The 25,532-nt window shown below is 40.0% G+C and overlaps 1 protein-coding gene across 2 annotated transcripts in view; it reads right to left on the bottom strand.

The window, feature by feature from the left end:
• prkar2aa (protein kinase, cAMP-dependent, regulatory, type II, alpha A) overlaps positions 1–25,532 on the bottom strand; it is a 43,108-nt gene extending 17,576 nt beyond the window's left edge. Inside the window, exons 1-2 of one of the 2 annotated variants that reach the window (XM_040152920.1) lie at positions 24,865–25,532; positions 23,666–23,949 (exon numbers count right to left, since the gene is read on the bottom strand). In XM_040152920.1, the coding sequence (XP_040008854.1) occupies positions 23,666–23,912 (247 nt within the window). In that variant the 5' untranslated portion in view covers positions 23,913–23,949; positions 24,865–25,532. The remainder of the gene's footprint in view (positions 1–23,665; positions 23,950–24,864) is intronic. The other variant, XM_040152921.1, reaches the window with a different exon arrangement.

Below are 25,532 nucleotides of genomic sequence, written 5' to 3'. Positions count from 1 at the left end.
TCTAACATTGGGCTGTTACTACCCAGCATAGACATAGTTCACTGCTGCCGCACGCACGCACGCACGCACGCACACACGCACGCACGCACGCACGCACGCACGCACGCACGCACGCACGCACGCACGCACGCACGCACACACACACACACACACACACACACACAGTGTGTCCATTGCTACCTTATTACCATCCTGTCAGAACCCATTAGATCTAGACTGTGAAGACGGGAGCCTGGGGGAAACTCACACATACACACCACTTTCCTCCGGTCACCGGTGGAGATGGACAGTTTAACACTCTACTATCCGTGGAGATCACTCTTACTATCACTCAACACAGATCAAGCCACAGGATGGTCTCCGCTTCTCCTGCACTGACATTTGTGGCATCAGCAAGGTGAAATGTTGCAAAAAAAGTTTCTCTCTCTTTTGGGGAATTAACTTGCAACTTGTTGAAAGGAATTTAGTTTATATAGCACATATGAAAAATCCATCGGGACTGACCTCTGCATTTTAACTCTATTTGTATGTATGTGTTAACTCTAACATACATACCATACATTCAGACTCTTCTAGCATCTGCTTTACCTACCTCAGCTGTCATTCTGCTTGCCCACATTGTAGGCTATAATGGTGTTTAAACACAGCGTCAGAATTTACAATACAACTATCAAATGAGTTACAACATGAAAAGTGCCACACACCAGATAAACTTGTCCTTGGCAGATGATAATTTCCCTGCAGGGCACAGTACATTGTGACCATTAACCAATCAAATCAAAGCAAAACCATGGCTTTATTAAATGAGCTCCTAAATGTTAGACTGTTGGGCTGGCTCTACACAAACCACTGGCATGTAATCTCTCAGTTTCTCAGAAGACTGGATGGCTAATGTTAATCTTTGTTAGTTGAAACAGGAAACAGGAAGAAGATCCATTCTAACTTTGTCAGCACTGGGTGCTGGAAGATCTTGAAGTTCACAATGAATAATAGTCGACACAAAAGAAATACTTTGAATCATTCTGAACAGTAGCATAATTGTTTGGTTGTCTACCAACAACACTGGCAGACAAACCTACCAGCAACAACCCAAATGGAGTAGATAACGTGTATCAAGTGAGTCAGTTCTTTGACCTGTGAGTCCCTGTTTCCCTTTATCTTTTTTATGTACTTAAACCATATTGAAGTACTTGCAGGTTATAGCCAATTTGGTCATGCTACAAGAAATCATTCTAGCTATTACAATTACATTATGACAGCTCTTAAAAATATCAAAATATCTGTTCATAGCAAAGACAGCAAAACATATATGACTTAAACAATACCACCCAGACTTATCAATTATCAATCAGCATGACTCTTATTGTATGTAGAGGACCTCATCTTCTGTGTCAGTTTCTACAACAGGAATATGGTGTAAGTAGTAGTAATACATTTCCTTGAGTTCAACATTATTCGCACTCTCTCTAGCCCCCCCCCTTTTTTCCATTTATTGTATACCTCGCCCCCTCAGCTGTCTCAAAGGAACAGACCTTCCTCCCACATATTGCTCCAAAAGCTTTATGGCTTCTCTCCCTCCCTCAATCTGAGTCTGGATTGTTATTGTATCTCTTTAACCTCAAGACACAGATCGGTCCTACCGAGTTGTTTGTTGGGAATTTTAACAAGATGGCAGATACAGAATACAGACTGAGGTGTATTGTCTTATACATTTTCCATTTTAATGTCTTAAACAGATTATGATTAACAACCAAAGAGCTGCAGTTAACAGATAACATGATTTGATAGTTGTGTCACTTTCATTTTCATGTACTATGATTGAAGTCTGTCTTTGCAACACTTGCATTTTGTTAGTTCAGCAGGTAGCTATGATTATGTTTACACAACGGGCTTCCACGCTTAGTTAAGAAATGTTACTAATAAGGGATTTTCTTGAGTGACTATTTTATTTATTTAAAGGATATAACTAATATGTAATGCCAAAATGAATGACCAACAATGTCAAAGCAATGACTAGCAACCGTTACAGAAACACCGCTACTTTTATTGCTACCGACCAATGACAGTTTTTCTTTGAATGAATACTGAACTGAGGCCTCTTCCCAAATAGCAATCAAATCAGCTATTCATACACAGCTTTCCTCCTATGTGTCTTGTTGTGCTCTATACTAATGCCAGCCCTGCCAAGCCATTGGAGCAAATATTATGGCTATGTTGCCAGCCAGTGCCTCTGCTACCAGATCACAGTTCTGACCCTGACCTCAATCACTGACCTCACTGTCTCTGGCACACAAACAGAAATAGGAGCATGGGAAGACCAAAAGTAATAAAGAAAAGAAATTTAAAAAATTGATAGGCTAGTGGAAATGACACTGAAACCACAAATGTCTGTTCTGCACAAAAAAAGCAATCACATATATGGGGAAATGGCTAAAAATATTTTCGGGAAAATGAATGAGTCATGTTTCCTAAAACATATACAGTAACATCCATAACATCACTGAACCTTCCAGCCAGTACTCAGTTAACCATTCCCTGATGAATATTCCCCATGACTAGCATTTAAGCCTAAATATTTTTTCCTCCTTGAGTGCAGAAAAATGTACTACACTTTGTATTCTTTTACAAGAACAAATTCAACCTTTTTCTTCCTTAACAAATATTAAAATCATTTTACTGGCATTTATTTTAAAGCCTTTATTTCATTCATCTCCTCCTTGGACCTTTACCTTTCTATTCTAACATCTTTTCTGCTTTGCATCCAGTGAGAAAAAAAAAAAAAAGGGACACTTGTAAAGCCCTAAGTATTGGAAGATGCACCACACAGATGCAAAAAGTGGACTTAGAACTGACATGTGTGGCCTCTCAGAACTGGGCTGAAAATAGGGGCTTGAGGTGCCCTGGTGGCCTAGGGGTTAAGGTGCTAACCACCAACCACAACATCCCCGGTCCGCATCAGGACAGGGACCTTTTGTTACATGTAATTCCCTGTCTCTCCCTCTTTCTTCTCATTTCCTGTCATTACTCACAGAAAATGGAGGGGGGGGGCAAGAAAAGGAATCAAGGAAGGAAGGACTCTTAAAATTTAAGAAAAGGGTTAGCAGAAATGTAGAGTTTAAAAAAAACTTGCGATAAATGGACTATAACATGTAACACCATCAGGATCCTTTAAAGAGGTTCATTCACAAAAATCATGATAACACCACCTGGAAAAATAATAAGAATGATCATTTTCGGAGACCTATTTTACCCTCCCCTAATTTCACTTTTTCATATTTCCTTCAACACAATCCTCCTCCTCTCTAAAACTCTATTATCTGCAACATAACCACCTACCGAGAGGACACATTCCAAACTGCTTGAAATAATGTTTTGATCCAAGTCAAACTCATGAACAGATGATATGGCTGTAAGTATAGTAGCAGTGAGGCACAAAGACCAACAAAAACACAAACACAAACACAAACACACACACACACACACACACAGAAATGAAGATCTACATATGTACTCAAACAAAGTTGTTCATGTCAACAGAGATCTGTTGTTTCAGTGAAAAGGTTTAAAGCCACCTATCTTATTTCTATTTATTTTACTCTGTTCTAGTCAGAATTTTGCTCTGTACATACACTTTTATATTGTTGTAGGTGTTTGTTGTTTTGCTCTTCTTTTTTAAACTCATTATATTGTTATGTAGCCTACATTACAGCTTAATTTTATTTGCTTTGGTTCCACATTTTTCCTGTTTAGACTCATATTTCAGGTCACTTCACAGTCTGTAGCTCCCAAACTCTATCCACATATTATACAACTAGTGAATCACCTGCACAAATCAGCACCATGTCTGTGGGGAAATAAATAAAAAGTCAAGAAAGAAGGATACACAGTGGTGTATGAATTTAGTTTCCCTTGTGCAACCGGTTTTTGGGGGCATTTTCAACCAAAAGCAGAAATAAATTAGCCGGTGTTCCGTCCCAGTGTTCTAACCAACTTGAAAATGAATCATGTATAGTCTCCATCAAATTCAGTTTTGTCTGTTAAGAGCAGGTGGACACAAAAGTGTGTGTGTGCACGTGCTCCTTGTGTTTCGATGTGTGGGTGCCTAAGTCTGAGTGAGCAATGTGTGAAGTGCTCTCCCTACAGTCATGTGGCTGGGGGGTGTTGGGGGTGGTGGTGATGGTGGCTGTATCAAGTGTATGCCTGAAGTTGCCTTGGCAACCTAATGCAAAGAAGATCTCATCGCCATAACAACACTACCCCATCACCCTGCCTCCTCCCCCTTCTCGTCCACCATCCACCCCCCTTCTCCTCTATCCAGTTTGTAACAAGTCGCAGATCATCCCTATTTTTTCGCTCAGCCCCCCCACACACACACAAAAACTCTCTCTCTCTCTCTCTTTCCATCCCTCTCCATTCCTCCCTAGACACCCACTCACTGCCATAACAGCATTAACAGATGGAGAGAAGAGCAAGATAGAGGGGAAGAGAAAAGAGAGAGGGGAGGACAGAGGGAGAACCAGAGGGGGAGAAACAAAAAGACAGACCAGAAGCAGTGACAGTGACAAATCTATTGCGACATGAAAAACTGAAAGACAGAAACAGTGAGAAAAAGAGAGGAGAAAAAAGACATAGCAAATGTCAATATGATGGCAGTGATATGTAGTAAGCTACTGTATATGCCTGTTGATATAGGGAAAGAAAGGCGAGAGATTAAAATTAAAGGGACAAAGATGAACAGAAAGCAAACTGGCTAGAGATGTGTTATGTGTATATATATACAGAAAGGGAGGCAGATAAACAGTCAGACAGGATGAGAGGATAAAATGATGACTATAATGTGATAACTGGTTATTCAGAAAAAGAAAAAAAAAATGGAGAAACACACACAAGCAAAGAGGAAGAAATAATTATTGAGGCTAAGAGAAAGAGATAAAGTGAATAAGGGGGAAAAAAAAGGAGCAATCCATCCTTCCCTGCCTGGTGTTTTCCATTGATTTCTCTTACAACACACACTTACATTATCAGTGAGTGACTTTCTGTCTGCTTGGTCCATCAATTCATCAGCCAGTTAGCTGGAGGGGAGACCAAAGCATGGATGTGGCCACTGTGCCTCAGAAACTTCAAATTCCAATATTTTATATTTTGCTTTTGCATTAGCAAAATGGCTACAGAGTGGTTAGACTAGTAAGATGGATGAGACAGAGCAGAACAAATGAAGAAAAAAATCATGACAGAAAAACAGATCCAGTGACACAGTAAAGATTAAATGAACCCTAACCTAAACTGCGGAAGCAACAGCTGGCTTGGGATAGTTAAAGGAAATAAGGCAACATAAACTTAATTTGGACATATCTGTTATTTGTCTGCCCACCTGTTGCTGCTCACACCTTCTGGTTTCCCTCTTACCACTCTGTCTCCTGGAATAAAAACAGTCATACGCAGGAAAATTTTGGCTTTTAAAAAGGAGAAGTCTGTCCATTACGTTAGCCATTTTGGCAGCAAGTCAACCACCATTTGGTCTTTAATCTATTTGACAGAAAGAATTTGGCAGGATAAAATAGTGACAGGGGCTGGATCATTTTTGCACATGAGAGTGCTACTGGCAATTTTTCAGCCCATCACTGAAAATTGTTATGTAAACTATGAATGGTGCCTGCCTATTCATTAGTTGCATTAAATGTAGAAGATTAACCTGTTCTTCCTAATTCTTAAATTTTAATGCACATACACACACGGATGTTCTTGTGAAAATAATTCATTTTAGACGGCAAATATAAGCATAGACAGACAGCATAAGCTGACGAGGAGTGGAGGCACTCTCCCATCGCTTCAGCAGCTGACTTAGGGACATTTCTGTCACCTTAATGGCCAGTTTTGGTCCATTTTGAGCATCAGGGGGCAGCTGACAAGTTCTCCAGTCATTTATTGTTCTTTCATCTTTCCCTGATACTCAGACACAGTCTAGGGTACTGTGACAACTTTATTTACTGATAAACTTAAAAAGTTTGTGCAAATAATTAAGCACAATATGTAAAGATTAAACACCAGCTCTTAGTTACATATCTGTGAAAGTTGTCTTTTTTCAGTTTGTCTATGTAGCATGGCTTTGTTTCATAGGAAAAAAATATAAAAATGCAGTCCTTTGGTTGGCTTAGTATTAAATAATTAAATTGTTATTCAACAAGCTGGCCAACAGTCTATCCAATAGAATTTTTTTTTCCCGCTGAATAATCAATCACCATTTTAGTCATCATTAAAAATCATTAAAATTATTGAATACTTTGGGGGTTTTTTGGCTCCTGGTGAGATTAAGAGCAATTTACATGCATTCCTTTGTTCTCTTTTAACTTGTATTCTAGCATGTCATTTTTAACATTTAAAGACTAAATGATTCATCGAGTTACAGTAACAAACACTTTCATTTCTCTCCCTTCGTCCATCGATTCCCCATGCTCTCCCTTCACCTACAGCATCTCTCCATTTTTCCCAATATCTCTCTTCCTGAGCAACAGCCCCCACCATCTGTTCCTCTTCTATCCTCCCACTCTGTCTCTACATCTCTTTTCCTGCTTTTCCTGCCTCCCGCCTCTCTCTTCTCTGCTTATGACTCTTCCTCTCTGCCTCTCCTCTTCTCAAGGCATGATTGATAACAGCAGGGTCAGATGTGGAGCATGGAGCTTCCCTCACGTGTTTCCTCTCCTCCATGGCTAGCAGCCTTGGACTTCACTCACGTATACATATGCACAAGGACACACACAGCAACTCAATCATGAACTTAGGTGCACAGTAAAGCTGGTAGAGCCAAACACATCCATAAGGTACAAGATACATTAGCAAACTCATACAGACACACACACAGGAGATGAAAGACACACAATTCAAGTTCAAAAGCAGACACAATAAAGGACATCATCAGTCCCAGTCTCCAACTGCACACTCATGTATACATAGAAATCCCTCCAGGATCATGCCTTCCAAACTCACACACGCAGCTTGTTCGTAAAGAGGAGAGAGGAATTTGTGGCACTGTCTCCTCTAGTATATTAAACTCTGGCTGACAAACAAAAAGAAGATAATTAATAATTTCCCCTAAGAGCAGCATATAAATTATTGTTGGAATTTGCAGTTGTTGCACACTTAATTGTGGCATAACTTTTCCAGCAACCTGCCCAGTGCTCTAACCTTTTGCCAACTCTGAGTACTGTTTTTACATCTGTTATCAATATATCTTTCATCTTTCCAATGCTCTCTCCTCATTTTTTCCTTCTGTCTTGTTTTTTTTCTCTCCCCAAGACCTATAGAGAGAGGAATTAACATAAATCCTATTCCTGCATCTCCCTCTCCCCAGAGAAGATATATGTAGTCTGGCTCTATATATCAGCAGTCAATGTGTACTGAAGTGCTGACCTAAGCAGGTCTAACCCCAGCTCTACAGTTTATAACACTACAATACCTGACTAACGTGTAAAAAAAAAAAAAAAAAAAAAACCTACGCACAAAATGTCTGCACTTCTGAAGTTATACAAATTTGCACACAATTGCACAATTACAAATGCTGACTGCATACTTGCAGTATATGTAGAGAGATGCATAATAAAAAGAGGAGGGACAGAAAGCACAGGCGGGAGACAAATACACACCCCGCCTGATTCAAAAACATACACAATACCACCACAAAAAAAAAACATATGTATTCCTATAAATGAGTGTAGGTGTAGCAATTATGGACGAAATTAGTATTCCAATATTGATCACAAAATTTAGAGAGGAAGGAGATAGTAGATAATAAACCCGGGGACATCTTTTGGGTCATTCTGGGTAATATATGTATTGCAAGGCAGGTATCAGGGCTGCTGACGTATCATGTCTGCTGGTTGGAGTGTCATACTGGACACAAATTATGAGTGTCAAACAACATGTCAATTACTGCTTCCAGCAAATTGGGGCCTTACCAATTGGATTGAACACACTCAAAATGCTGAACATTCCAACAGTATTTTGGCTAACATCAATGGCATTGTGTTTTGCGATGGAATTCTCCTGTATTACGATCACCGGGAGATAATGTGTATAATTAGTACTGGCTGTTTCATGCCAGCAGCTGTTTGTATCATATGAGAGTCAGCTGGGAAATAGATGACATATCACTGGAGTAGACTGTTAAGAAATACGACATGTTAATGGTGTTGGCAATAGAAAAGGGAGCGAGCTTCTGGCCTTATTTTCACCAGTTCAAATCCTAAGACAAGCAGGGAAAATTGTGGCAACTACTTCTAAGATGGCTTTAAGCAATGCAGTAAGTAAGTAATAATCAAAGTTTACCCCCATGGTTTTATTAGCTGAAGGACTTGATAAGTAAGTAAAATGAGCTGTATGTCTGGTGACAAATAACTAAACCAAAGTCCAAAAAAATCTTAAAACCAGGCCTGCTCTGAAATTTGAGAGATTTTCAGAAACAAAATTTCAGGAGCACAGAGACAAAAAAAAGGAAGAATCCCAGTGAAAAGCAGGAGAAAGGTCAGGTGTAGTAGTAATTGGGTGAAGGTAGTGGTGTTCTGTACTACACATAAAATCTTGGTGAACGGACTAGGTTTTAACATGTGCCTCTGGACAGAATTTAGTGGACTGCATGGCCCTGAGACAAAGACACAACAGCGTAGCTGAATCCGATATGGCACCATGATCAGCCAAGAGACATTTTGACAAGTAGAGATACTTTACTATATTGTCAAATATGTAAAAGGATACAAGTTTGTAGTTGTAGAATGTGTCTCCCATCATGACACCCATTTCTGTTTTATAGAAATGGGCTAACAGGATGAAATGATAGTGTCAAGTAGTAGAATAGATTTGCATGTTACAAAGTTATACCTTACACTCCCTGCTGAGTACTTTGAGGTAAATTAATAGAAGTGTAGATCTCTCACTCTCTCACTGTGGCACACACATGCAGACATGGAGCATAAACATGAGGATAACATACATATGAGTTACATTAGCGAACTTGCCGTACCAATCTACAGATTCGGCTCTGTCATTTATGATAGTGAGAACTTGTTTGAATGTTGAATTTATTACACAGAAGTTGTAAACAAACAGAGATATGCGGTTACCAGATATCACAAACTCTGGATAAGGGAAATATATTTATATGTAAATGTATACACACATATAAATAATATTTGCTCTTCACATACACCTAAATCACCAAAATACACAAAAGCATTCCCAGAAAGCACACACACAAACACACATTCGAGGTTCCTCTGTGACAGATGAATAGCAGGGGTCCATTAGAACACTCAAATAATAGCTTGTCCCTCTAATGGACCACTTTATTTGTCATTTTTTTTCCACTCTGTCTTTCTTTTCCTGACTTTGCCTCCATCATGTTGCCTTTTTCCATTAAACAATGCTTTGTCAACACAAAAAGACTTTCACATTTTTCTATTACTCCTTCTCTTTGTAATGGTCTTGGAGCTTTCCCTTGCCTGTCATTCTGTTTGTCCCTTTCCTCTTTCTCTACAGTTTGTGTTTGCTTTCTGGTTTGCTGTAACCATTGTGTGTCTTTCTGTTCTCTGGTTGAGCCTGCCTCATTCTTTCTCTCCATCCTTGCCAAAAAAGTTTCTCTCATCAACTCTCACAGCCTATACCTCCCTCTTCTATGTCATCAAGCTTCCTCTCTCCAGCATTATTCTCACGCTCTGCACTGTTTCTGTTTCCCACCATGCAACTCCCTTCTCACTCTCTTTACCTTTCCCATTATCTAACTGTTTATTTCCCTCCCACAAAAACTGTCTCTTTTTCTCTCTCTCTCGCTTTGCCTAATATCTATCTCACTCACTTTCCCACTATCTCACCCACTCTCTCCCCTCTATCCACTCTCCACAAGACTTAGGCCCTTAAAAGGAAGTAGCCATGTCCTGCTTATAGCTGCATTGGTGTTAACCCTTTCCCAGTGTCACCAGGTTTGCTAATGCCTCTTAACCCCCGTAAGCCTGATTTGACTTGTCATTCTTTTCTATGTTTATCAATGTCTATGCTTCAACATGTCACAGAGGAAGAAAATTGCAAAATAATAATAATAATTTCCATGAATAATTTCTCATTTCCCGCAGCTCATAGTGATGTATGCAAATTGCTTGTTTTATTTGACCAACAGTCCAGAACCCAAAGATGTTCAGTTTACGATCTCTCACACACACACACACACACACACACACACACACACACACACACACACACACACACACACACACACACACACACACACACACACACACACACACACAAAAACATCAAATCCTCACATTTAAGAAGCTGAAAACAATGAATGAATGTTTGGTGTTTTTACTTTTACTTAAAAAGTTGCCAAAATTATTTCCTGTCAATCAACTAATAGATTAATTGACTAATTGTTGCAACTCCAATCAAAACCTCTGCAGTAAACCAACTTCCTCAATAATCCATGAGTTGTTGGATAGTTTTTGACCACTAGAGGGAAGATAAATTCCAAAATGAACTTGCTGCACTTAACCTCAAGCCTATACATTTCTTCTGGATAACATGCGAACAAATTGATGCCTTGCAGATCCAACACACAAAACAACTTGGCCATCCCAGTTTGTTTGTTTTTTTTGGGGGGGGGTGTACCCGGGCCGTTTTGGCTTTTTAAGAGTTCAGCTTTCCATTGAAGACTTCTGTGAGCTTCTGTTGGCTACCTATAGTTTTCAACAGTTTTGCTGTGGTTCGGTTTGGGTGGCCAAGATAAATAAAACACCGAGCTCAAAGCAGCAACCAGCTGCTTAGAGTCAAGTGAGATGTTGATTCTCAGTGGTATCAACAGTACCGTGCCACCCTTGTACATAACAGTGAGTCATTTATTACACATTTTATTTTGAAAAATACCACTTAATGGAGCTTAAATGTAAGGAAGGAGGAGTACCATGTTAAAGAATATTGAACTAAGGGAAGGAAGCTCAACCAACTTTGCTGGTGTTTACCATCAACTGATGAATTTACAGAACACCTCAACAAAAGCTTTACTTCTTTTTTTGCTTGCGTCCATATACTAAAAAAAAAAAAAAAAAAAAAAAGAAAAGAAATACATGACTTAATACATGGTTTAGCGTGTGGCCTGAACAGATAATGAAACACACACACACAAAAAAAAAAAGAAAGAAAAATCAGACCAAGCAGTCTCCATACCATGATTAACTCTAATGATGGACAAGTAACTCAGTTTTGCTAAATAAATTATGCTTACTTTGATTACACCCTTTGTGAATAACATAATCTGATTAAAAGGTGTTTACATGATTAATCAAAGTTATCGCACTATTCAAAAAGAAATTGTACAGGTTGTACAGCTCACATGATCAGTACAGTGGCTACTGTTTTATGCTTTGGTAGCAGCAGTAATCAGAGTACACATATGCATATGCCATTTAGCAGAGGTTTTTTCAAAGTATTTTAGAGAACCACAAGAAAGTGCTTATTTAGTTTCTGTGGAAATCCCCCTATGATGTTAGTACTATGACTTCCCGCATTAATACACACAGGCCAGCAGTCATTGCACTGAAAGAAACATAAGTGACTTACAAATATCACGAGGGTGATATTTTTCTTTTACCGGACACCAAACATCAAACAAATCAAACAAGCATATAGGCAACCAATGCTGAATGGAAGCAAGACTTTCAGTGTCAGCTTAATTTAGTAGCGGTTACTCAACCAGTTAATTCCTGATTTGACCATTCCACTTTCCTACAGATGACATGCTGCTCTGAGAGTTAACCCAGTAAAATCACAGTTCATTATCAACTAGAGATTATGATCACTACCTGTTCAGAAGAAAGATTGTTGATTTTCCTGTTTTAGCAGACAAATACCTAAAAGTGTTCATAACGACTGAACATAATAATTATGACTAAATTGTAATCCATGATTTTATGTTTGATACAAACAATTAATAATAGGTGGCAATTAATGATAGTATGGGAGAAACAAACTTAAATAATTGACTACACTAGTTTGTTTGTGGGTTGTTTTCCCAGATTTCTTTTCTCAGTGGAAGCAGTAAGCAGCTGCTCCTCATTGCCATGTTGCCTCCTCCAAAAAAAAAAAATAAAAAAATTCTTGGAAGTGACACATTTGTGAAGAGAACTAGGACGCACTGCCCATCACCAATGGTTTCTCTTTGCTTACGCCAAAGCTGGTGCACAGTATAATGTGAAATTGTGCCACTGCTGGGGGGGTGGGTACAAACCAGCTCACATTATAAATATGATGCTATGGTTTCAAAATGTGAAAGTACCTCAAATCTGTTAGCATTACATTATGAGTCCAGGATGTGTTGCACCACCCTTGATGGCTTTACCCTCTTCAGTGAGGTTCCATCATGTTATCAGTGATAGCCTGTATGATTATAAACCTGCTGAACCTGAGGACTGTTACCTGTAGAATGTGACACTGCAGAATGTGGATGACAGGAATCCCTTTTCTGACCTTATCTAGCACTGAGTTTATGAATCCAGCTGCTGCAGGTTTCTCTGCAACATTTACAGTGTCAGACTCAAATAATTTGTCGTCTCTAGCCCCAGGAGACTGTTTCATTAAAAGATATTGCCTCTTTTGCCATGAGGAGAACCTGGGAGAGGAGGACTTGTAATTATTTTGGGGTCATAACACACAGTTTAAGAAGTGAGACCCTGGAGACATTAAATTGACTAGCATTATTCCAGTAGCCTCGGTTGTGGCAAATCCTGTCTGTAGCTAAAGCAATCTAAAAGACATGAATAATAACAATGACTCAGGCCCCAACATTTAGGTGTAAAGCATCAACTTTCCACATGACAAGTGCAGAGGTATGTTTTCATATCCCCAGGATAATGCATGCAGGTAGGGCAGTGCTACATGCTCTCATCAAACCACTGGGGTGTAACGTAAACATGGCCAGTCTGGTCTCCCTTTGCATGACCATTTACAGTCACAAAAGAACTCCAAACCTCCACATTCTCAAGCCTATGTTTAGAGTTAGGTCATTAAACACAATACTATTTCATTTGCAGCTCGCAGGTACTACTTGCTGTGCCATGGAAACGAAAAATATACCCTTGCATGCTTACTTAAACTCTGACTATTACTGCAGCCATAAAGAGACAAAAAAATAACATTTGACCTATCACCAGGTACCTGAGTCTAGTGAACAGGCCAACCTGGTGTATTTCATGCTAATTAGATTCAACTAACAGGCTAGTACAGGAAGGAAGGTGGTTAATACAATACATACAACTATAAATATACAGCCTAAACAGCGGGAGCAAAGAAGTGTCAAGTGTCTCTTGCTGTTTTCATCTCTCACTCTCTGTCTCTCTCTCAATGACAACTTTATTCCTCACTGACTGACAGTAAACAGTGCAGCTGCCCTTTAAGAAGATAAATAATAAGAGGGTTACACAAACACACATTATCAGAGCTGCAATACAAAGACACTGATATGAAAGTCATATCAAGGCTATGCAAATACACTGATAAAGATACTTGTTACAGAGGGGAGGGCTGTGAACTACTAGTGACCTCCTGACTTTCTTTATCTCAATGATGATTAGACAAGGCCACTGCCTATCACTGTCACTTCCAGCAGCGATTGGCTGAGAGCAATTTCAAGGCCAGTGGTTTCTATGGTGACCACGGCTGTGCCAGTATAGGGCACCATGTTAAACCCACAATCTACACAGTATGACAATGAGTGGATCTTTTTTTTTTTTTTTTTTTTTTTTTTTTAAATTTAGGTCATCTAGCCTCTTCATTGCTTGGTAAATATTGAAAATGGACAGTGGATTTGGGATCCATCATTAACTTACTGGAAGAAAAGACTTTTCTCTGCTGTGTAGAGCTCAATCAAAGTCCACATAATACAACATTAAATGAGAAAAGAGCAGCCTCTCATTGCCTCCAACAGGGAGATTATGCTCTCAGTCATGTTTGTGTGTAAATTGTAAGAAAGATATAAGGTTCAATGACCTTCCATATGACCTAAATCATGTGCGTAAGTGAAGTATGTGGAACTTCTCCAACATCTTATATGAAAGCAACAAATAAATTACAGAAGTTGTGCAGAATTTATAAAATATGCACCATTTTAACATGCGTGCTCTACTGTTCAGTTCACAAGTCAGAATGATGTCTGAGGCAGGGTGTGACACAACCACCAGCTACATGCTGGTTTTTGTCTGTTCAGCTGTCTGCTCCAAGAGCCAATTTGGCAGGAAACCAGCCATCATCTCTTTCCTAAAACTCATACTAGCTGAAGGCTGGGAAACTGTTTGGTTCACTCTTCACAGTCATAGGTGAACATCAAAGTTCATTTCTCACCCTGGTCTAAGGTTACTCTTAACAGGTGAGGTCAAATAGTGTAAAAAAAATGAATCGTCATGTCCCCATAATATTGACTTAATCCAACATTTTTGTTTTGTCTTTTAATGGAATCCATATCTACAAATGACTCCTTTAACCCAATAATGTATATCTGCACAGATGTAGGCTTATCTGACCAACCTGAAATGCCTTTGACAGTTTGTCACCTTAATGCAACCCATCTATCCCTGCTGACCCATGTTCAGAAAAGCTGTGATTCAGTCTGCTGCATGAGGCTAGGTTTCTAGGAATGTCTAAAATAAAGTGTTAAATTGGAGCTGATCAATCACATTTATCTTCATCCAGAAATCCAATGCATGATTATGCTTGATCATGCCTTATGCAGACACGATTATCCATGGACATGTGGACAATCTGGCGGGAGTGACAGACTGTTTAATTCTCATTGCCTGTAACCTATGTACTTTAGGCCTATGTCTCATTTGTTTGTTGTCTACGTGTCTTTCTACCACTCTATGAAGTAAACAGGTGGATATCAAGGCAGGTAATGAAGGATTCCAAAAATCAGTAGCATTTTTAGACAGTTTACTAGACACACATTTTTCAGAATATCTAAATCTTATCTAGACCCTGCGGTTGAAGGGATAGACAAACTCAGCAGCTTAAGTCAAAATTTAACTACATTTGGCTGGTATGTACTGTTGGCTCTAACCTACTATTTTCTCTCTCAATCAATCTCTTATTCTCATTCATGTTTTTGTTCTTTCTACACCTCTCCTCCTTGTTAATTCGCTTTCTTATCGTGCCAAAGATGGTTCTGCTAAACCGTCCTAATAACCCCTTCTTCTTCTAAGCCATCTTGTCTAATGAGATTGGGCCTGTACATTGAGACCAACACATGAAGAGTGAGGGAGACAGGAAGATTGAGAGAATGAGAGAGTAGTTTCAGAGTAGACAGAATGAAAGCGTGACGGCTTATATACAAAGCCACTGACAGACAGTTGAAAAACAAAGATGTGGTCGTCAGTGCTCTGGAATGGCAGAGAGCTAAACGTTTCTGAAGGATGAGTCTGGATAAAGCAACCAGGAATGTGCAAGTGTGACAGAGGAAAAGACACAGAGAGAAAACCATGACATGTGTTTTGTCATGAAAGCCATGCAACCAACCCAATTCACCGTGACCTGTTTTCACAAGCTTTTCTTGTGCAAGTGTCTACTCAACCAGAAAATGACATAAATGAATGCTAGGTAACCCATTATTTCCAAAACCTTGGTCAATTCATTCTTATCACACATTGCCAGGTTGGGAAACACAGACAAACAAGAACTGTAGGTGGTAAGTTTATTTACTCTTATGGCCACTATGTTAAGAAATCAGTCATTGTTTAATTTAAAAAGATCTAGTGGCTTGATTAAACAGGATATAGGTCTGATAAATTTTTGAATCAAATCATTGACTCTATTTACATTGCTTGCAATGAAGCAATTATTGATCTTATTCTAAATGGGCTTATTTGTAAGCTGTACACATGTCTTTCTTAAAGAACTAGTCCATTCATATTCATACACATAGCCCAATGAATGGGGCCACCATCTCCACATTACATTACAGCACCCTATCTTCCCTCCAGTATTATCAGTAGTATTATTAGACCTGGGTTCATACTGGACTATTGCTGCGGCTGATGGACAAGCAAACGCAACAAAATTAACTTGTTTTACAAAAGATGCCATTTGTTAAACAGGATAGTGTTTAAAAAAAAAAAAAAAAAAAGCATCTATTTACCTCTCAGGAAGGACTGAGGATGCCAAACTTTGGCCTGAAGTCCCTGTGACAGCCCTCTGAGGCAAATATGGAGCCACACTGATTGCTGGAGAACTGATTCCCACATCCCACTCCCAGCCCACCTCTCCTTCCCCCTCTCTCCGTCTTACTCTATTTCCTGTTTTTTCCCCATTCATTTACTCTTAATCTCTACATCTCCCTCCCTAACTTTTCTCTTATCCCATGCCCTTCTCCTCTGTACTTACTTCATGTCTCCTGAGAGAAGCATCAATACATGGGCACACTTCCAGCACCAGTACTGTAGAAGTATTGTATCACCCCCGTGTTAGTTTTACAACCAATATTTAGCCAACAGTTAAATTAAAATTTTTGTAATCGTATCCCCTAAAAATACTTCTTTTAAAAAATGCAAACAGCCTCTTCTGTATCTGAATTCACAATAAGGCTCCTACAAAAGTTAAATTGGTAAACAATATGGATTTTAATATTAGCAAAAAAAATAAAACATTCTTATACCGTCTCTCTTCACATGAACATTTACCACTGTGACCCTTCAAGCACCCTATCTCCCTCATCAAGTCCCTTTTTTTTTTCCACTCCCTCCTCTCCCTCTCTCTGTACAGAGGGGAACAGCAGGTCAAGTTGGGTCCACGGCCACCGAGTGTTTCTCTTTAACTATCATCCACTTGTATAAGGCTTTGATATAAAACTCTTAGCTGCCTCTTGTTTAAAACACATAAACATCGAAGAGCTACATTCAGACTGATATCTGAACGTAGCTCTTTTAGTACTGAAACTATTGAAAGCATATTTTCTTTACAATGCAGGAGTCTTCTCAAATAATCTGAACTCTGATCCCTAACATTTTCTGAAACTATTTCACCCCTAACAGATGCGCGGTTAATGTTTTACTTGTAAAGGAAATAAGCAAATTAAGAAATACAGAGGAAATATGATCATCTCCATGAATGAGACATGTGGCTTTTATCCCTTGTCCCTGTTGTTGCCAACTGGTAATGCTGTTTGAGGTGAGAGGTAACTTGGCTGGTAACTTACTTGGTAACTAATGACTTGTAAATTCACAATAACAACAGAAAGAGAGAAAGGAAGTGTAACACTTAGAGCAGGAGGTTAGCAAATTAACAAATGTTTTGAATTATGTCCATTCACTGAAAGTCTTTTGAGAAATTCAATCTGAACTTCATCTGGTTCTACAGGTGGTGTGTCAGTGAAGGCTTCAAATGGACTGGTGAGGCAGTGGTCAGACTCAGACAGCATTATGACCTAGACAGAGAGTCTGTGCTGGAGCAAGGGAGGCATGTGAACTCCACAAAAGGAGCATCAGAGGAGGATGTACAGCCACTGCTAAAGGCCTGCCAACCCCCTCCGTTTCCTCATTTTTCTGTAGTGCCACTAAAGATGGCTTGAGGAAAGACAATGAGGAAGTACCACACTTCAAAAGATGTGTATCAGAACAAGCAAACCAGGTTGTACCACAGTCTGCTCTACCAGAGCCTCATCTGACTTTTTCTCCTTTATCATGATGGGGTTTGCCCTTCTTTTTGTTATTTTTCAATTTGTTCTCTTGTAGCCTCAGATGTCTGTATGTTTTTTTGTTTTTCCTTTCTTCCGGTAATGTCTCTCTGTACTCTTGCAAAGGAAGACCAGCTTGCCACTATGGCATTCTAATAGGATCCTAATTTCAAACAAACAAATACGCTGCTCTGTTTGTGTCCTTTTGTCAACCACAAAAATTTCCTAGTGGATGCACAGACACGTTGCCTTACATGGAGATCAAGTAAAGATGGCTACAGGATGACACGGACTTTCAATGTCTTATTAACGCATGGTTTAAAATCTGTCTTTGTGATTTGAATTGTGAACTAAGAATTGACATATCCAATTCCTCAACTGCTGTTGTAGTACTCTCTTGTTTTTGCTTTATCTCCGGTATCAAAGCTGCACAACACACAGTGTGTCTCTAGTTATCACTGTTAATGTTTTCTAACGTGGTCCTTATTTTAATAACATGATATAAACACAGAAAGGGATACAATGGAAATTATCCAAAAATTATACATTCCAGTTCAGAATTATCCTGGCAGGAAGAGAGGACGAAGAAAAATACAACAGCAAAAGACAAAGAGGGAGGTAGAGAAACAGACACGCGGAAAGGTAGAGGGAGAGGGCTATTGAAAGATTTTTTTTAAAAAGAGACTGAAAAAATTAAGAAAGGCAAAAGAGGATGACAGTGCAGTGAGCAGGGAGGCAGACAAACCAACAGACTGGCCTTCAAAGGAATGACGCAAAAACAAAAAGACAAACAAGACAGTTAAATACAAGGGATGATCAACAGGTAGAGAAAAACAGACATACTGGTGCTTTGGTAAAGAGAGGAAAAAATATAGGGAAAAGACGCACGCAGACACCTAGAGAGAGAGAGCAAGACAAAGAGCAAATCCAGGTAAAAAATATTCAGGTAAAAACAGTCAACTGGGCAGAGAGCTGAAATGAGCAGCATAATTTTTCTTTGACTTTTCTGCTGGTGGTATATATACATACACCCAGAAAGAGAGGCAGATAAGACCTAAAAAGACAAGTCAGCAAGAGCGATAGCTACTATATTAAAAACAGTCAGACAGCCAGAGTGAGTAGTATGAGCCGTCGGAGGGCTTTTCCACTTAGCACTGTCAGTCAGCCAGTCGAGCAGGTCTATGTAGGGATGATAGGCTGCATTAGATTTGCCTGAAAGTTAAAAGCACACTGGACCCACACTGCAGCCTGCTAATCAGGTCACCTGTTGCACAATACTGCACTAGAGACCAGTGTGCACGCCACAAACACACACACACACACACACACACACACACACACACACACACACACACTCAGTAATGGGCATTTGCGCACGCGTGCCCTCCCTTTTAAATTGCTCATACTAAACACAATCGCACACGCGCACACACACCGGGGAACTTCTCACGGAAACTGGTACAGAAAAGCAGAACAGTAAGGGGTAAAGGGAGGGACAGAGTGAGGGAGTCAGGGTGACGGAAACCAAATAAGAGAGAACAATGAGGAGATGACAGAGTGAGGGAGTAGGCAGAAAGAGGTCAGAGAGGCAGAATTTCAGAATGTTGTGCATGATCATGCCCCGAGCTACATTAACCCCAGGCTTTAACAACAACCAAGCATGCAAGAAGCATAGTGGTCATTCGCTTGTTGGCACATAAGCTCTGTATGGACTCATAAATTTTGGGCTGTGAGCGGACCCTCACAAACATGGGTAGATGACAAATCTGTCATCACGTGGATCCTTGCGGCCACGTGGACTCAGAAACTATAAATAAAGCTTCGGAGTGTATCTACAGCTGCATGATACTGTCACGTTGGTGATGGTGGACACAAGTAAACACATTGGTTTCTCAAAACTAATTAACAAGAGTAATGTAAAAAATAATTCAATATCAATATCACTCCTGCTGATTTAGTAAAAAAAACTATTTCTGTGTAAAGTTGTGGACGCCAATTTCAAAGATATAGTTGTTTTTGGTTGTATTGGGTCTTATGTCATAATTTATCAGTGTTTATCGTCAACAGAAGAACTTCAGCCCAAAATGAACACTGTCCATCTGGGAAAATTTTTTACTTACTGGTGCAAGGGGGCTGCTGCAGTGAAAAGGAAAGACTTTATTAGCCTCTGTTAATGTTAGGAGTCTTCCCAAGACGTCTACCGTGCTTATAAGTAATCAACACAAAACACAGATAGGATTCAGAAAATAATGACTGATGCTTTTCAGGAAGAAGAAAATAATGCCCCAAACAAATGACATTGTTAACAGATAAATAAAGTTAGCTGAAATTTCCCATTTATCTGCGGTAAAAACCACACTGTTCTGGATAAATAACAGCTAATCCTCTATGTATGTAGGTGACTGGCGTCTACCTACAAAGCGTTATGTTCTGTGGAGAGTAAGGATGAGGTTTTTTTTCCCCTCAGCCTCTCGATTTCCTCAATTGCTTTTTTATATAGCGTCTGCTTCATCCCTGATGTCTTTCTTATAAAAACACATTTAATTCATTTCTATTATCATCCCTGGGACTCATCTGTCCCTCCATCCATCTTTTAATAAAAAGCCTCACCATTTCAGTCACAGAGGTTTGCATTCATCCCCTTATGTTTCTCTTAGTGAATACACATTGCAAGACTGACACTAGACAAGACAAAAATCATCCACATTTTAGGAACATCTCCCTTGTATTGCAAATGGAAGGCCACACATTTCATCTGGATTCACTGGGTTAATCCATCTAAAAAACGACAGCAGGTGATCCTGATACTTAGCACTCAGTTTTTGTCCGACTACAAGTACATTTCTTCTTAAATTTCTTTGCAAAGCACATTTTTAAGTCTTAGTCAACTGCTAAGCAAATAGCAAAAATATAATCAGCAAATATAAATAGCAAACATATCAGATGTGAATTAATAGTTTATTTTATTTCATCAATCCACCATTTCTTTACAGAAGCTCAGCCTCAACACAGAAAGGGTTACATAAAAATTTCGGACATCATCACCTAATATGATGGAGGTATAACAGTTTGTATTCAAAACAATATCTGCTTTTGTTAAGCAGCTTAGGCCTGTGTAGTGATCCTGCTGTGGATTTACGCTGCAAGATTCAGGGAAACAAAGCATGTAAAATAGGACATCATATTTTAGGAGTATACAGTACTGTCCATGGGAATACATAAGCAGCTATCTAGTTAATTTACATTTTAGGTGTTTAGCCAGCACACTCATACACAGCGATTTCCTGCAGCAAATGAAAGGTTAAGAGCACACTAGTGAATCATCATAACTCCAAGTAGCCTAATAAAAGAAAACAAAAGTGTCAAGAATTTTTACATACAGCAGATACAAATCGTGTTCATGTTGAACAACCGGTATTTTACCCTGATGCTCTCCTGACTTTTTTAACAAATTCAGACTTAACCACATGTCCAGTAAATCTAAGTCTCTATTACAGAGAATGGTTCTATCCTGTCTAAGCTCAATACAATTTTTAAACGGCCATATGTCTTAATTAAGGCGTCAATACCCAAAATGAGTCATTGGCCTACATCCACTGGGTCATTGCATGACAAAAGCAGTTATACGGCCACTAGACATCTGTAAAATGTACTACTGACATGCTTCAGGTTTAGTTGCATATTGAGGTACAGCCTTTGCATTCTACCATTAATGGTCCTAACACGGGGACTATATTATTTTATTGTCTGTAGACTGATCAGCATTGCAAGGGTTGAAACTAGTACAACCAGGCTGGGTATGTGTCAACTGTAGAAATAACTAAGAATATCCATGTCTGTTTTCCAATCCCGAGTTTAAAAAGTTATCTTGGTCTTTCCTGCACAAAACCAAACTGTTCTGGAGCATCTTCTGTTGAACTGGTGGCATTATAGTACTCTTTATACCTATGGGCTACAACAGTGGTCAGGCAAGAGCACATGATGTCTTTCACTATACAGGCGCGTATTCTTCCCATCAGAAACAAATGCCTTGGGGCAATGTACACAAGCCTGGCTGGATAATCTAATGTCATGGATGTCATGAGTGTGACCCACAGCATCCAGGCATAAGATTCCCCCAGGAGCACAACAGTATCAGCTCCCTGTCCTTTATTGCCACATTGGATGAGGCGTGGAAAATGCTCAACAACTGATCGCTAATCATAATGTACTAGGAAGAACGGCTTCATGCCGTCACTAGGCTGGAATTTGAACGGGTGTGAAATCCAAGTCATAGCACATCTGTTTGCTTTCACAAGCACGCAAGTACACATGCACCAACAACATGTACATGCACTTAGACTCAGGAGCCAAACCCCATTTGTGTGAGCATAGAAACAGAAACTGTAATCCACCATTTACCCTAAGCCATTTTGTACCAATCTACAAAGTAGGCCAATATTGCTTTCAGCAGAGATGAACATTCGATAAGGACCATGATAAATATGGTTAACCAATAAACGATACAGAGTAAAACTAGAACTTAAGTTCCCAGGTAACAAGTCTGATGAATTCCAAAATTGTTAACTGTTAAACCATTTCACCTCTGCCAACGATACTGACAGGAGACACGCCATGGAGCCATAATCATTACTTTAGAAGCATTTGGATTGTATTCATTTGGTATTTCCACACACAAAAAGTTTTGTTAAATTTTGTCACTAGCTTAAAAATGTTACTTGCACATCATTGAGGTTTAGAAGATACACCTAGGGCAGATCCACAGATCATCCAAGTGGATCAACTTATTGAGAAAAGGCAGGATCCCCAATCACAAGATAACAGCCCCTGGCTCCACACCACACTGATGTGATCAAGGGCACTCTCTTCTCAGTAGCACAGAGGAGAGCTGAGCCATAGAGCAGCTTACATCTTCTGCCGGTCTATCAAACACAGGGGGCTGACATGAACGAGGCATGGCATCGCTTCCGCTGAAAGTAAGGTATTTGGTGGGTCCTTGATAGTTAGAGGTACAAAGCAAAGGTTATGCAGTGCTTGAACCCCTAAATTTAAGTATGAAAATAAACTGTTGCTAAAAAAACAGACGTGTTTCATCGTGAAAATAATTTTAAAAAATTCTCTCTCTATTTGTACATCTGAGCCGTTGTACATCTGGATTTAACTTTCATAGCCCATCCTGTTAAAATGGCACAAGTATCAACTTATCACATTAAAATGGTTAACAGGTACAGGTTGTTTACTGATAGGCATCGTAAAATTTGGATGGGGTGCAAAAATTTTCTTCACTACCTTAAAAATATTCTTTTTTTTTTTTTTAATGTCTTGTAACTGTTGCTCACAGTATGTCTGAAGGCTGCATCTTGTTATTTTTCAAAACTTGCTACTCGAGAATAAATTGCAACACCTCTTCAGTTTAACTAAAATGTAAAAAGTGGAAAGCTTTAATGAGGTCTGCATAGTCAGAGTATAATTTTCACTTGAGTTTGCCCTGCAAAAATTTAATATCTTCACAGTTTCTGAAAATATTTGACTAGAAAGCTATAGTTGACAAATTGAGACCTTTTGAAACCATGAAACCTGACTGTTCAAATGAATATCAAAAAACACTGTTTCAGATCCTGACAGCAAGATAGAAAATGAAAATGGAGCAGACTTTGGTTAGATGAGTGGCAGATGAGGGCTGCCTTGCTGAACTGTAAGTTCAATGGGATTTTTTGAGCGCAAATGTGTGCATGCAAAACTGGCAAGCGTCACAAACTTGGAAAAATCGTTTTCTCAAGAATAGATAGGATATATTCTGACTATCTCAGTGACATGGCTTCAGGCCTCACCTTCACGTTCTTTCTTTCCCTATCCAACCCCCTCACACAAACACGCACATATACACTCTCTTTCATTCTGTCCAGTTTCACTCACACAGACATGTTCAACACAACAGCTGATAATCATAACAAAACATCAACTTACGTTCAAAGTCAGAATCATCATCTTCATCATCATCTCCATTGGACTCTGTTTGCATCGGCTCCCCATCAAACATCACTCCTTTCCCCGTCTTGCCACCAGCGCTGGCCCCATCCTGATTTCTGGTGTCCCGCAAACGGGTGAAGTACTGTACTGCAAAATCCACCAGGTCTGACGGCCTTTGTCGCAGCACCTCCACAGTGTAGCCCTGCAGCAGTTCTGTCAACCCCACCGGTATCTCAATACTCATGGCTGTGTGTGGCTTGGTGGCAGTGTTTGCTATCTATCTACAGAAGGAGGGAAATGTGTCAGAATTTATTTTTGTACTCAGTCATTCTTGTGTTTTGGTACAAGGCTGTGATGTTGTTATTGATTGCCTAATTGTTAATTTGAACAGCTGACTTTGACTTTTACTATGCCAGTACAGTGGGTGCCTGTGTGTGACATGCGTATGTTGAATGGCTGATTAAAGCTCTGCATGAGAACTGGAATGTACAAGGACAGCCTGGGTAACTAAAGAAATGACCATCACGCTTGGCAGCTGAACAGACACTACGCTGCCATTTATAAGCAAGGTAGTGTAATGCTCTACGTGAAGTGTTTCTGTGTGACACTGTCACTGAGCCGCCACTTTATCTAAGGGTGAGCCAGGGAACACACGGTTCCACAGCTGCAAGGAACAGATATGAGCCTAACATTTGCTATGGGGCTGACAGATAACCAGTGGCATTCGCTGAGTTTTAGTAACATTACTGCTTTGCATCCTCAGAAACTGAGCTGTCAACTTAGGTGGTTGGCCGGTTGGAACTAGCTAGCAAAGAGGCTAATTGGCTAATACTCCTGTCAACTGGCTAGTTTGCGGTGCTTTTCTATCCACAGACAGACGAGCTGAGCACCTGGCTAAACTTACCAATCTAATTTAGCGTTAAATAACAAATAATGAGCGCAGCAAGTGCAGTCGAGCTGCGATTCAAGCGCAGTCTCACTTTCAACCCACCAGGCATTAGCCATCTTGCTAGCTAGTGTGCCACCTTCAAGGAAGCCTTTACGTTAGCTTACAGTATAGTATGGCGCACTGGCTACCGGAGCTAAGACACGGATAAGTGGTTGGATAAATATTGCCATGCAAGCACAGCAAGTTGTACAGGATCGGTAAGCCGTATGGTAAGCTTACTTAACGTTACCAAGAGTGTGTCACTTACGTGCGATTCTGTCTCCCCGGCTAAAATAGCCAGTCCCCTCCTTCTCGGTGTCTTCCTTGTTCTCCCTTATTTCGCCTCTTCTTTCTAGCCAGTCTCTTTGCCAGTGTAGCGACCGTATCCCTCCACAGAAGACACTTGTACAACGTAAAGCCCACAATTTTACGTTAGCGTCACCTAGCTAACGTTTAGACTGCTATTTTAGCTTGCCAGCCAGCTGTACACCGATGCTGGCTAAGTTAAGAGGAAAAAAGCACCGCTGCAGCCTCTTACAACGTCCACGCACTTGATGAGGGTGGGACTTGCTGTGACAGTAGGGAGAGCCGGCTAACTGGCTGACTTGCTAAGTACTTGTTAGCAACTGCCTGTTTTCCTTCGGCAACTGCCAAGCGACTCCACTCTCCTCGAGACACAAGTAAACCAGCAGCTGCTGCAAGGTGACAAATCCTAAGCTCAGCGTTTACAGTGCTGCGCCACACCGCCGTTATGTACAACCCTAAGTACCGACGAAAACGCTCTCTGAAGCTACTCTAGCAGTATGACGGCTAATTACAACAAGAGTAACCTGCAAAAATTAACTGGAAACACGTCTCCTCCCCCCCCAACCGGCGAGGCACTCCAGTTTTTTACGCACGAATGAACCGCTGGCACTCGCAAGCATGAGTAGGCGT

The sequence above is a fragment of the Xiphias gladius genome, chromosome 18, assembly GCF_016859285.1.
Source record: "Xiphias gladius isolate SHS-SW01 ecotype Sanya breed wild chromosome 18, ASM1685928v1, whole genome shotgun sequence".
Taxonomy (NCBI): Eukaryota; Metazoa; Chordata; class Actinopteri; order Istiophoriformes; family Xiphiidae; genus Xiphias; species Xiphias gladius.
The sequence above is the reverse complement of the archived record's forward strand: the minus strand, read 5'-3'. Positions and strand labels throughout refer to the sequence as shown.